The sequence below is a fragment of the Sinohyriopsis cumingii genome, chromosome 15 (genome assembly GCF_028554795.1).
Source record: "Sinohyriopsis cumingii isolate HCF-2022 chromosome 15, ASM2855479v2, whole genome shotgun sequence".
Lineage (NCBI taxonomy): Eukaryota > Metazoa > Mollusca > Bivalvia > Unionida > Unionidae > Sinohyriopsis > Sinohyriopsis cumingii.
Genome location: NC_142975.1, coordinates 20,516,834 through 20,532,562, shown reverse-complemented (window position 1 = coordinate 20,532,562; position 15,729 = coordinate 20,516,834). Strand labels below are relative to the sequence as shown.

Sequence of the window (15,729 nt, the reverse complement as noted above, 5' to 3'; positions counted from 1 at the left end):
TCTCCATAAATTGCTTCCATCCTGCTCCTAAAGAACTGCATCTTAGTAATTTCCTCAGGATAACAGGAACATTCAGAATGGAATAGATGGCATTGTCTGCATGTGTTCAAGTAAGACACTCTGACAACTGATCTACAGTGACTCTAGCAAAATAGATGTTTATTCTGTAATGTGTAATGAGCTCATGTAAAGGCCAATCTTTAATAGCTACTGCTATTTATTAGATGACTTTTTATTAGATGATGTGTTAAGGTGCTCGGACCAGAGGTATCTGTCAGACCCAATAATGTAAACCGGATATATTGGTCTTCATGGGTGAAAACTTCACTGTAGGACAACAACCACTCTGGTGGTCTAGTGGTTAGAGCATCCACCCCAGATGCGGGAGGTCACGGGTTCAAACCCTGGCCGAGTCATACCAAAGACTTACAAAAATGGTACTAACCACTGCCTCGCTTGGCGATCAGCATTAAGAAGTTAGTGTTAGGACTGGTCGGCCTGGTGTCAGGATAATGTGACAGGGTGGGACATCATGGTACATGTCTGCAGCATGATGCCCCAGTGCTGGACATCACTATAAACTGCCACACTGCAGTTTAAAAAAGCAGAGAAAAATGCAGTTACATAAAGAGGAGAGAGACAAATGCAGTTACAGAAAGAAGACAAACTTGGAGAGACAGAAGTGCAGTTGCAGAAAGTAGAAAAACATTCAATTTGAGAAAGAGAGAGAGAGAGAGGTACAAGTGCAAATGCAATTGCAGATGAGAATGAGAAAAGGAAGAAAGAAAATTTCAATTCAGATTAAAAGAATTAGAGCTAACAAGTGAAAAGCAATCCTCCACTTTATACACAAGTTCTGGTTTTGATGTTCCTAAGGATATTAGGTTAGTACCCCCTTTTAAGCAAAAAAAAGTTGATAAATATTTTCCTCATTTTGAAAAAAATTGCTGAAAATTTGAATAGCCAAGGGAGAATTGGACTCAATTATTAAAAAGTGCTATTTTTGGCAAAGCATATGATACTTCTCTGTCAGTGTACTCTATGTACTCTGTATCATCAATAAATTAAGCAAAGTGATGACTGTCAGTGTACTCTCTGTACTCTATATCATCATTAAATTAAGCAAAGTGATGACTGTCAGTGTACTCTCTGTACTCTATATCATCATTAAATTAAGCAAAGTGATGACTGTCAGTGTACTCTCTATTCTATATCATCATTGAATTAAGCAAAGTGATGACTGTCAGTGTACTCTCTGTACTCTATATCATCATTAAATTACGCAAAGTGCTTAGAAGTCGTCTGCTTTAGAGATGATATGTACAATTTATTATGGATTTTGATGTGCTAAATTCAAACATGACAATTTAAACAACTAACTGACTAATGTTTCTGAGATATTTAAGTTTTTTGATTTTACGACTATGTACATTTTGTAGACAGTAGAGCTTTAATCATAAATTGTAAATGTACTTCTTTTGATGTGTTTATGATTGCTTTACATGATAGTATTTCAGCTGCCCTGTTTATGTAACACTTTAAAAAACAGAAAAAGGGCTATATAAATAAAATTTATAATGAAACAAACGGCAAAAACACTATTAAATATGTAAGTACATAGTTTAGTCCTTATTCAGTGTCTACTTGGCACTCCTTGGCTTGTCTCTTATTCATTAAATGGAGCATCTCTTGTCACTGTCCAGCAATTGTCTGCAAGCACTGATGGGCTCACTTTGCCCTGATAGCATTTCTCCATTATTGCAATGTCCTGGTGAAATTGCTCACCGTGCTTGTCATCAAACAAGGTAAGAGTTCTCAATGTATCAGTTTAATAATTCCTATGAGCCTTGTGGAAAATGTGTAGTTCATCACAATGCATCTTTTTCAATGCCTTTTAAATGGAACAACTATGCTGATTGATAGAATTGATGGAAAAAGATTTAACACCAAACAAAAACTCTACATCATCATTAAATCACATGTGAGGTAAGATGAATGGATTTGAGTCAAAACTTGTAGATAAAGCCCCATAACTATGAGACATTGAGGGTGACATCTGCCATCATGTTCACAATATTACCGAGATTTTTTGGTCATTTCAATGATTACACTGAATCATTTATTGATCATTATGTCTGTCATTACAATGAATTATTTGGGTTGATAAGGATACAATACCAGTTTATATGGACTTGTGTCTCAGTAACATGAAGAAATTCTCAACAGAAATGAGGAGACAGATTCATGAGATCACTAAGTCTCCAATAGAAAAATGAAATAGACAAAAGGAGAGATAGAAAGATATGTATAGTGGAAAAGTTTTTTCACAAATGACAAACTATACTTTTACACTTGAACATTTTCCTGAGTATTTTGCCCATTAAATCTTTTTGCTCCATTTGAACCAAAAAAGCCCATGGTGCACTGAATCTTTGATGAGCAGTTTGACTTGATGAAACATTTTTTATGCTGCTTTGAAATTGTGAAAGACTTATCTGGAAGAAAACCATTGGAACCTGACCTGAATAGACATGTATCCATTTACCTCTTTCTCAAATGTATATTGGTAAAAAGGCAGTGGAGTACTAAATTGGATTTTGCAGAAGTGAAATCATTTATATGCAAAGTACTGGACTTTATATGCAGAAGAAACTTCTTTAAATAAGAAACTCCTTACACTCTAGATCCTAAGATGCAACTCACAGTGTAACACATGACATCATAGTGTAACCCACCCATGGTGCTTTAAAGAATTTGAGAACCATTTTCCTACAGATTTCAATGATGAACTGGATGCTTACCTGAGAGAAATTTCAAGACTAAAGTTAGAGTGAACACTGCTAGATCCTAAACGGTCTCCATGATAGCATTATTTATGGATGTTTATAAAAATGGATTGACTAGTTAAGGCAGCCCTTGTGAATATTATTATTAATCAAAATCTAACAGGATGAATATAAAAGTTTTCTCTGCTATTCAGACAGTAAAGTAAGAGCTTTAAACAAAACAGTTCAATTGTATCACAGGGAGGATAAGACCCTTGTTGATAAATTTCTTGTGTATCAAATGCAGACAGCATATGGTAGGCAATGTAGAAGGAAACATGACGAGGAGCAAGAAAAAGCTGAGGAAACTTTAACCAATAAATATTCATAGACCAACAAGACAATTATAACCAAAATCTTGTTTACAAAAAGACACTTGTGAGGCACAAGAAAAAGAGATTATGTTAAAATGTAACAGTGTTAAGTTTCATATTAAAGCCAAATTAATTTTATCATTGTATATTAGTTCCTGGTTTTGTCTATATTGCTAATAAATGTTTTAAATTTTAACGAACATTTTTATCTAAAGAATTTATAGTAAGCCAACAAACATCATATCCGGCAATAAATACAATATTTCCCTCCCAAAACAGTTTCTCAGTAGTCTCCTAAAATAAGTTGGGGAAATTGCTAGAATCATTATCAGAACTTCTAGATCGCAGACTGTTGATGGCTGCAATTGTCTTTCAGGCTTTTTCAGTTCAGCCAATTACATCTCTGAACTACAGCCAATGTGTGTTATTTAGAATAAGAAAAAAACAGAACTGCTGTGTAAGGGGAGATAACTTGTCAATCTCACTGACAATAAATGGTAAATGATTTTTACATTAACACATGACCATACAGTTTTCATTAGCTCTGAATAAATCTCACTTAGGTATATTTTAGTGAATGAAATGCAGCTCTCACTGAATGGTATATTTTAGTGAATGAAATGCAGCTCTCACTGAATGGTATATTTTAGTGAATGAAATGCAGCTCTCACTGAATGGTATATTTTAGTGAATGAAATGCAGCTCTCACTGAATGGTATATTTTAGTGAATGAAATGCAGCTAGCAATGGTGGTAACTCCATCCAAGTAATTGGCAGAAAAATAATGATTTTAAACTGGAAGAGAACAAAATGCCCTGACTTGCAATTATCCTCAAAACTAAACATCAAAATTGAGACACTAATTTCCTAATCCTCAAAACAAATCATCAAAACTGAGGCATCCATTTCCTAATCCTCAAAATGAATCATCAACATGAAGGCACTGATTTCGTAATTCTCAAACCAAATCATCAACCCTGAGGCAACCATTTGCTAATTCTTAAACCAAATCATCAACACTGAGGCAACTTTTCGCTAATCCTCAAAACTTCTCATAAACATTGAGACACCTATTTCCTAAGGTGGAATATTTACTGGAAATAATAGCTAAATAAGTTACTTAACAATACCACTGCCATGCAATAAGGGCATTATGGCTTATGTTCCCACTGCAGTAACAACACCAAGTAGTTTGGCCAAATGACTTCCAATGTGCACAGCAGAAACTACACATTGTCATTTATTCTAACTGCAAGATTACATTATGTTAATTATGAAAAGGTAACAACATTTAATAGACTGCTACAAGAACAAGTAATAAATATTGTATTAGTATGTAAATCAATAAAAAGGGAACAGCATCCAAAAACAGCTACTATGTATTTTGAAACAATCCCTATCAATGGGCATGAATGTATTAACAGCACAGTCGTCATGCATTCAATTCAAAGTGGTCTCTGATGTTAGCAGTGAGTAAACTCTATTGTACAAATACATGTTTAGGGAATGTAAATGCTTTGGACATGGTCAATTATTTTAAGTTTAAAATCTAGAAAATAGATTGTTTGTTTGAATGGCAGCTTATTAAAATATTTGTACCTATATTCTTGAATTATATTAGAGCTACTTGTCTATCCAATATTACATTAATCATACATATTTATTGTTATAGTGTATGCCAGATTAAAGGTAGTAATTAGTCAGTAAAACAATTAACAGTGTGATCATTAAATTAAATTAATCAAAGACTGGTCACAAAAGCCAAACAATCAAACATCTTATTATGATTTTGAATAATCAATTATAAGTAAAGTTTTCTTCTTTGGAATATTTTGTCTTACACTGTAAAAAGAAAATTCCACTGCATCACAATCCAATATTTTTAATAGATCTTCTTGGTCATCGATCACATTCAGAGCTTCTGCAAGATAATCTTGTAACAGTGATAATTCTGTGAAATTCTAAGTCACAGAGAAATATTTTCAAATATAAAAATTGACACTTTCCATTAAAAATACATAAAATATCTCCAACTAGCAATCTTTAAACCGATTTCCAAAACTAAAAACCATAAACAGATTATTCATAGGTCCTGAGTCTAGAGCTTATCCTGAGTGGTCTGTTTTCATGAGAGGATCTTCTAACTGTACTGCAAGGTCTTGAAATCCTGCTCTTTCTGGGTTGCTGCCACTCCTCCTTCTCTATCTCCTCCTTCTCATTTACTTTGTCAACCAAACGATATACATAACATACAAATTTCCCCTGGCTGAGCTTCAACACTTGTACAATAGTGTCTAAATCCAGCCAAACACGGTGTTCATTGTACTGTGAAGAAGAAAACAAAATCCATTGTAATAATACAGAATAAATTGTGAAGGCAAAATTTCACTGTGTATTAATGCTTTATCCTCTCATTAGAATATTTATTCTTTTATGACACATGAAATTGTGAAGTCATACTCAAAACATTGGAATTGTACATGCTATTAGAGAACAGGTTTTTCCATGTGTTAAAGATCTCCTTTTTTAAATAAAGAAAAGAATGATTATACAAGATTTTCTGTTTGCAAATATTTGCTGGTGCACTGCGGAAAAACTCTGAACCCACAGGATAGGATCATACTCTTTATTAGAGGATTAGAATCTCCATGAAAAAATGAAACTTTCAATCACAGGATCAGACTATATATCAAACGGCAAACATTGCATATCATCCCAGATTATTTTTTGTGCCCATCAGAATTAAAAGGATGTCTTGTTTGTATGAATTTACACACAAACTACTATTCCTCTGGACAATCAGTCATGTCACTATGTCCAGTCTATATGAAGAAAGATTTCTTAAGCCCAGAACAAAATAAATTACATTTTATTTTTACAATGTCAAACCCTGGCCCCAACTCCAAATCCTCCCTCTGAACTTTAAACCTTTATTCCTGGTTTACAGCCCAGAGATATTTAAAAAAGAAACCTCAATAATATATGTATCCTTCTGTATAAGCCTCAATAATATATGTATCCTTCTGTATAAGCCTCAATAATATATGTATCCTTCTGTATAAGCCTCAAAAATATATGTATCCTTCTGTATAAGCCTCAATAATATATGTATTCTTCTAAAACATTAATACAATATGAATCTTTCTATACCTCAATAACATTATGCATCTTTCTAAAACCATAATACTATATGCATCTTTCTAAACCTCAATAATATTTGTATCCTTCTATAACCTTAATAATGTATCTATCCTTCTATAACTTTCCTAATGTATGTATCCTTCTATAACCTTAATACTGTATGCATCCTTATATAACCTTGATACTGTATGTATCATTCTAAACCTCAGTAATATATGTATTCTTCTAAACCTTGATAATATATGCATCCTTCAAAAACCTTACAATCTTTTTTCTTCTTTCGAAAGTGTAAATGATAACTTAATTAAACTGGAGGAAATAACATAACAGCATCACATGCAATACATAATACGCCAGCCTTGAGAAAGTTGTGGGGTGGGAATATGCATTACTTGTGTACAGGTGTATGTGTATTTGTATGTGTGTTTTTATAATGGTTTTTCAAAACTGTAATATTTATTACATGTCCGAGTCATTGATGCCAGGAGAAAAAATACAAAATTATCTTGGTGTAAGATGTCAGTTCAAACTTCTAAGCCATACAATGGCCATACATAGAGAAATTTTAATGGAAAGGTACAGTTCAATACTATTTTATGGTATGATCGCGGCAAATGAAACCATCACTTTATCTTACAAAAACAATATTTGTTTCTCAGCACACTACCAAACTACCCTCTAAACCATCTAATTTCACATGATGTAGTGTTAAGGCCACTCTAAACCATCTAATACCACATATGATGTACTGTTCAGGCCCCTCTAAAACATCTTATATCACATATGATGTGGTGTTTAGCCCCCTCTAAGCCATCTAGTACCACATTTGATGTAGTGTTAAGGCCCCTCTAAACCACCTAATACTACACATGATGTAGTGTTAAGGCCCCTCTAAACCATCTAATACCACATATGATGTAGTGTTAAGGCCCCTCTAAACCATCTAATACTACATATGATATAGTGTTTATGCCCTTCTAAACCATCTAATACCACATATGATCTAGTGCTAAGGCCCCTCTAAACCATCTAATACCACATATGATGTAGTGTTAAGGCCCCTCTAAACCATCTAATACCACATGTGATGTAGTGTTAAGGCCCCTCTAAACCATCTAATACCACATATGATGTAGTGTTAAGGCCCCTCTAAACCATCTAATACCACATTTGATGTAGTGTTAAGGCCCCTCTAAACCACCTAATACTACACATGATGTAGTGTTAAGGCCCCTCTAAACCATCTAATACCACATATGATGTAGTGTTAAGGCCCCTCTAAACCATCTAATACTACATATGATATAGTGTTTATGCCCTTCTAAACCATCTAATACCACATATGATCTAGTGCTAAGGCCCCTCTAAACCATCTAATACCACATATGATGTAGTGTTAAGGCCCCTCTAAACCATCTAATACTACATATGATATAGTGTTTATGCCCTTCTAAACCATCTAATACCACATATGATCTAGTGCTAAGGCCCCTCTAAACCATCTAATACCACATATGATGTAGTGTTAAGGCCCCTCTAAACCATCTAATACCACATATGATGTAGTGTTAAGGCCCCTCTAAACCATCTAATACCACATATGATGTAGTGTTAAGGCCCCTCTAAACCATCTAATACCACATATGATGTAGTGTTTATGCCCTTCTAAACCATCTAATACCACATATGATGTAGTGTTAAGGCCCCTCTAAACCATCTAATACCACATATGATGTAGTGTTAAGGCCCCTCTAAACCATCTAATACTACATATGATGTAGTGTTTATGCCCTTCTAAACCATCTAATACCACATATGATGTAGTGTTAAGGCCCCTCTAAGCCATCTAATACCACATATGATGTAGTGATAAGGCCCCTCTAAACCATCTAATACCACATATGATGTAGTGTTTAGGCCCTTCTAAACCATCCAGTACCACATATATGATGTAGTGTTAAGGCCCCTCTAAACCATCTAATCCCATGTGATGTAGTGTATAAGCCCATAATACGAACTTGGGCTGCTCTGAAACAAAAGTACATTCCACCTATAGGCTATTGAAATACTGCAAAACTACATTCCATCTATAGGCTACTGAAATACTGCAAAACTACATTCTATCATTGGCTATTGAAATACTGCAAAACTACATTCCACAAATAGGCTACTGAAATACTGCAAAACTCTATGTTCCCCAATAACTATCATGGTTAGCCACACCCTATAAAATAATATTTGATCTTTACCAAATCAAACAGTTTACAACAAATCCTCTCCTTTATCATGTTATGTATATCTATATTATTCATATTAATTTAATAATAATAATTTTGCAATGGTCATTCAGTTAATTATATTTTTAATACTAATATCCTATGACCATTGTCTGCACTTTAAAGATGAGGCAGGTATCAAGTGCATAAATTCATTTGTAAAGTTCCAAGGTTGAGTTGTAATATTAGTACAAGTAAACATTTCATGATCAGATTTCATGACATGAGTTCTAGTGAAAGTCCAAGTTGTTGTTGTTGTTGTTGTGGGGTATAACGCCATTTTTCAGCACATGATAGGCTATATATGGCGGCCAGTATTAATGGTGGAGGAAGAACCTGGGAACCCTGGAAAGAACCACTGACCCATGAGAAGCTACTGGCAAGCTTTCTCACATACCTACATTGGCTGAATCTGAGACTTGAACCGGCGCAGACAGAGGTGAGATGGCAGTGATCCGTAATGGAGAATGCTTTAGACTACTTGGCCACTCGGGGCCCCCGAGAGGCCAAGTTGACCTAATTCCTTATTAGTCCAATGATAAAACAGCTTAACTGTTTAGCAGTAGAGTGACATAATGCCAACCCCTGAGGAGGAAAATGTGTAATCCACGTGGACAAAAAGAGTAATCTGAGCAGAAAAAGAGTAATCCACAAATAACATGAAACAAATTCAATGAGCATATGTACAAAATGATTTTTTTACCCTTCTGGTCTTTTAACATCAATTACTGCTTCAAGTTTTCATATGTAGCACTTTTAGATTAAAAAAGCAACAGACTGTCATGTTGCATTTCAAAACACTTTGTACCAGCTGAGGCTATGAATGTTTTTCACACCAGTAGAGCACTAAGTACTAGATTACTGAGCCTGGATCTGAATTCATCTTTTTTTTTAAACAATACTGAACAACCTCTCACAGCCTGCATTTGAATGGTAAAGAACCAATATTCCTTTCATAACCTGACAAAGAAGAGGAAATTTATATCTTACAGTTATTGGGTCTTTTAGCTGGCAAATAAGATGAAGAAACAAAACTATCTGTATGAAGTACATTGTTGGGTAGAATGCCAACTTGATACTTCAAGTATTCTCCTTCTAATTTATTAGCTGCCTTTCATGCAGCAAGGTACATCAAATGAAAGAGACAACCTGGGATGTACACTGATGAGACATTTTTCAAAATACAGAATGCAACACCTTTATAATTCCAGTCATCACTGCTGCATTATCAGCTGAAAACCCCATACAGTTCTGCCAACTTATATCATGTTTATTTAAAACATTATCACGCAAATCAAAAATGTTTTCTCCAGTGGAATCTATTGTTAATTCTGGTAATGAAATAAAAGCACTCTGACTTTGCCCTTTTCATTGTCAAAGTCTTTTACACAGACTGAGTACACCTTTTCGTCATCATACTCACTACTCCCATCTGTGGCATTACTAAAAAACCCAATTTTTGTGGCTTCTGCATCTTCAGCTAAACACCGAACAATATTAGATGATTTTGCTGTTGCACATACATATATTCTGCAATTTTGGAATCATGAAACATCCGTTTTAACAAAGGACCAACATAGTCTTTTACTGCTAGGGGTAGTCCATGTTCTGTTAAGAACTCAGTAAACAACACCTCTGTATTTATAACATTCATGTCCACAATTGAGTTTTGTGCAAAAAAGAAGTTACCTTAGTAGTGGAGTTAGTATGATGAGCTAATTCAAGCTTTCTTTAGTTTTCAAGTGTAACTCAACATCAAATTTACCACCTTCAATAATATTAAAATCCTTCCCACACAGCCTGCAATGGGCATGAATCTGTCCTAGAATGGAACGCTGTATTATGTAATTCATGTATTCATCTCTGAATCTGTTTTTCATCTTTATTCAATCCATCTGTGAAATTACTTGCAAAACATTTTTGCCCTAGAACACGCATCAACTAGAATAAATCTGAGTAGACTTTTAGCACCAAATACCTACAGACTGGTTCTGTACCAAATATAAATTAGAACAAAGAATCTGTGAGCAAAGACTAAAATTAGAAAACCAGTCTGGTCTCTCTAACTAAGCCATACAGCTGCTATAAATAGAATCCAAGGTCAACAGTTTGAATGTAGAAACCAGCATGTTTCTTGGAAATAGGACAGCCGCTATATATAGAACAGAATACTGTAAGGAAAGTGCATGCAAGTCTATGGAAAAGTGTACTCTTAAGTCGTAGTTACGTAGAAGCCATCTTTTCTAGAATATGGTCTGTGGGAGTAATGGGATGTTAATATAAAAGAGAAAACAAATTATTGATTTTTTGGGGAAGGAGGATATACTGAAATCATGTAATCGTTATACATTTATGTGTAAAGCATAATTTAGTGAAAGAAAGTGTAATAATTATGCCAAAAGCATAATGGTCAGCATGTATGGAGTGATTTCGAAATGCCAAGATGTTTCATTCAAGCCTCATATGCATTCTCTCTAATGAATATTGACAATATATGTAATAGAATTATTTCTTAGAATTAGGCATTCTTAGCAGTATTATCAGTCTTGGATATTACACTGATAGGAATTAATTTATTTAATTTAATCATTTATTGGAATTACAATGTTTGAAGTATTTCCCATTAATTAGAATAGTAGCTGTCAAGGAAATACTGTGAATTCGTTTAAAGACTATTTGGATTTAATAGCTGTCACAGAGTTACTGTGAATTCATTTAAGGATATTTTGGGATTATATCACAGTGATTCTTCTGTACTGTTGATACATCAGTATATCTCTGACCTTCAACTGGAATACCTTTGGAACTTGTTCAGATCACTTGAACCTTTCTGAATTGATAGAACATTTAGGGTTCTTGGATTTCATTCACCATACTGTCAGTTACATTGATTCTTTCACTTCATATTTTAGGGAAATAAATTAGATTTTCAATTTTACAAAACTTGTTGGATTTCACTCTTTTTTGTTACTTATTTTAAGACCACAGAATCATAATAAGCCATCCTGATGTTCTTTACATAATGCCTTATTGATTCCATGTACTAGTTTTCTGCAATTCTGATGTCCTTTTATACAGTGCCTTATTGAGTCCATGTACTAGTTTGGACCATCCAGATGTCCTTTGTACAGTGCCTTATTGATTCCATGTACTACTTGGGGCCATCCAGATATTCTTTGTACAGTGCCTTATTGATTATGGATCTCACACTTACTGTGGCAAATGGCTCCAGTAGCTCTACTTCTCTAAGAAGTTCCCCAGTGAAATTGTCATGGAGACGAACCACACCTCTTATTTGATCTGGTTCACTGAACACCGCATTGACAAACAGAACATCAAGATCATCTTCATAGTCAACTTCATGGATTGTCTGAAATGTAAACAGAGAGAAAAATGTCTAAATAAGATGGCTGGAAAATGAATGAAAATAACTCCACTTTCTCTTCAAGTCTAATTTACTACCATTTTAGTAAAGCCTGATTTAATACCATGAGTAGAGTCTGATTAATACCATAAGAGTAGAGGCTGATTAATACCATAAGAGTAGAGTCTGCTTAATACCACACGAATCTTGATTTAATACCATATGAGTAGAGTCTGATTTAATAACATAAGAGTAGAGTCTGATTAAATATCATATGAGTAATCTGATTTAAAACCATATGAGTCTGATTTATCACCATATAAGTAGAGTCTGATTAAATACCATATGATTAGAGTCTGATTAAATATCATATGAGAAGAATCTGATTTAATACCATGGGTCTGATTTATCACCATATAAGTAGAGTCTAATTTAACACTGCATGAGTAGTCTGATTTAATACCTAGAAGTAGTCTGATTTAATACCATATGAGCAGAGTCTGATTTATCACCATATGAGTCTGATTTATCACAATATAAGTATAGTCTGATTTATCACCATATAAGCAGAATCTGATTTAATACCATGAGTAGTCTGATTTAGTACCATGAGTAGAGTCTGATTTAATACCATAAGAGTAGAGTCTGATTAATACCATAAGAGTAGAGTCCAATTAATGCCACACAAATCTGATTTAATATCATATGAGTAGAGTCTGATTTAATACCATAAGAGTAGAGTCTCATTAATACTATAAGAGTACAGTCTGATTAATACCATATGAATCTGACTTAATACCATATGAGTAGAGTCTGATTTAATATCATAAGAGTAGAGTCTGATTTAATACCATAAGTGTAGAGTCTGATTAATACCATAAGAGTAGAGTCCAATTAATGCCACACAAATCTGATTTAATATCATATGAGTAGAGTCTGATTTAATACCATAAGAGTAGAGTCTCATTAATACTATAAGAGTAGAGTCTGATTTAATACCATGAGTAGAGTCTGATTTAATACCATATGAGTAGAGTCTGATTTAATAACATAAGAGTAGAGTCTGATTAAATATCATTTGAGTAGTCTGATTTAAAACCATATGAGTCTGATTTAATACCATGAGTCTGATTTATCACCATATAAGTAGAGTCTGATTAAATACCATATGATTAGAGTCTGATTAAATACCATATGAGAAGAATCTGATTTAATACCATATGAGTAGAGTCTGATTTAATACCACATAAGTCTGATTTAATACCATGAATATGATTTAATATCATATGAGTAGAGTCTGATTTAATACTATATGAGTAGAGCCTGATTTAATACCATGGGTCTGATTTATCACCATATAAGTAGAGTCTAATTTAACATTGTATGAGTAGTCTGATTTAATACCTAGGAGTACTGATTTAATACCATATGAGCAGAGTCTGATTTATCACCATATGAGTCTGATTTATCACAATATAAGTATAGTCTGATTTATCACCATATAAGCAGAATCTGATTTAATACCATGAGTAGTCTGATTTAGTACCATATGAGTAGAGTCTGATTTAATACCATAAGAGTAGAGTCTGATTAATACCATAAGAGTAGAGTCCAATTAATGCCACACAAATCTGATTTAATATCATATGAGTAGAGTCTGATTTAATACCATAAGAGTAGAGTCTCATTAATACTATAAGAGTAGAGTCTGATTTAATACCATAAGAGTAGAGTCTGATTAATACCATAAGAGTCTCATTAATACTATAAGAGTAGAGTCTGATTTAATACCATAAGAGTAGAGTCATAAGAGTCTCATTAATACTATAAGAGTAGAGTCCAATTAATACCATATGAATCTGACTTAATACCATATGAGTAGAGTCTGATTTAATATCATAAGAGTAGAGTCTGATTTAAGACCATAAGAGTAGAGTCTGATTAATACCATAAGAGCAGAGTCTGATTTAATACCATATCAGTAGAGACTGATTTAATATCATAGGAGTAGAGTCTAATTTAATACCATATGAGCAGAGTCTGATTTAATACCATAAGAGTAAAGTCTGATTAATACCATAAGAGTAGAGTCTGATTAATACCATAAGAGTAGAGTCTGATTAATACCATATGAATCTGATTTAATACCATATGAGTAGAGTCTGATTTAATACTATATGAGTAGTCTGATTTATCACCATGAGTAGAGTCTGACTAATACCATATGAGTCTGATTTAATACCATATAAGCAGAATCTGATTTAATACCATGAGTAGTCTGATTTAGTACCATATGAGTAGAGTCTGATTTAATTCTATATGAGTAGAGTCTGATTTAATTCTATATGAGTCTGACTTAATACTATATGAGTAGAGTCTGATTTAATACTATATGAGTAGAGTGTGATTTAATACCATATGAGTAGAGTCTGATTTAATACCATATGAGTAGAGTCTGATTTAATACCATGAGTCTGATTTAATATCATATTAGAGTCTGATTTAATACCACATGAGTCTGATTTAATACCATGAGTCTGATTTAACACCACAGGAGCAATCTGATTTAGTACCACATGAGTCTGATTTTATACCATATGAGTAGAGTTTGATTTAATACCATGAGTCTGATTTAATATCATATGAGTAGAGTCTGATTAAATACTATGAGTCTGATTTAATACCAAATGAATCTTATTTAATACCATGAATCTGATTTAATACCATGAGTCTGATTTAATATCATATAAGTAGAGTCTGATTTAATACCACAAGTCTGATTTATCACCATATGAGTTGAGTCAGACTAAATACCATGAGTCTGATGTAATACTAAATGAATCTGATTTAATACCATGAGTAGTCTGATTTAATACCATATGAGCAGTCTGACTGAATACCATATGAGCAGTCTGATTTAATACCACATGAGTCTGATTGAATAATAGATGAGTATAGTCTGATTTAATACCTGATTTAATACTATATGAGTAAAGTCTGATTTAATACCATATGAGTAGTCTGACTAATACCATGAGTAGTCTTATTTAATACCATATGAGCAGTCTGATTTAATACCACATGAGTCTGATTTAATAATAGATGAGTAGAGTCTGATTTAATACTATACAAGTAAAGTCTGATTTAATACCATATGAGTAGTCTGACTAATACCATGAGTCTGATTTAATACCAAATGAATCTGATTTAATACCATGAGCAGTCTGATTTAATACCATAAGTAGAGTCTGATTTAATAGCATGAGTCTGATTTAATACCATATGAGTAAAGTCTGATTTAATACATGAGTCAAATTTAATGCTATATGAGTAGAATCTGAGTTAATACCATATGAGTAGAGTCAAATTTAATACTATGAGTAGAGTCTGATTTTTCACAATATGATTAGAGTCTGATTTAATGCCAAATGAATCTGATTTAATACCATATGAGTAGAGTCTGATTTAATACCATATGAGTCGAGTCTGATTTAGTACTATGAGTCTAATTTACTACCATGAGTAGAGTCTAATTTACTACCATTTAAATAGAGTTTAAGTTACTACTATACGAGTCTGTGGCCGAGTGGCCTAAAGCGCTCAACGTTATGGATCACTGCCATCTCACCTCTGTTTGCGTGAGTTCGAGTCTCAGGCTCGGCTAACGTTGGAACATAAGAAAGCCTGCCAGTAGGTTCTCATGGGTCGGTGGTTCTTCCCAGGATTTTCCAGGGTTCTTCCTCCACCAATTATAATGGCCGCCATGTATAGCCTATCTTGTGCTGAAATATGGCGTTAAACCCTATAAC

At 33.6% G+C, this 15,729-nt stretch overlaps 1 protein-coding gene across 2 annotated transcripts in view; it reads right to left on the bottom strand.

The window, feature by feature from the left end:
- Window positions 1–4,330: 4,330 nt before the first annotated feature.
- LOC149781386 (DDB1- and CUL4-associated factor 17-like) overlaps window positions 4,331–15,729 on the bottom strand; it is a 78,147-nt gene continuing 66,748 nt past the window's right edge. For both annotated transcript variants that reach the window (XM_089935481.1, XM_089935482.1), the window contains 2 exons: window positions 11,771–11,926; window positions 4,331–5,464 (listed from right to left, as the gene is read on the bottom strand). In XM_089935481.1, the coding sequence (XP_089791607.1) occupies window positions 5,219–5,464; window positions 11,771–11,926 (402 nt within the window). In that variant the 3' untranslated portion in view covers window positions 4,331–5,218. The remainder of the gene's footprint in view (window positions 5,465–11,770; window positions 11,927–15,729) is intronic.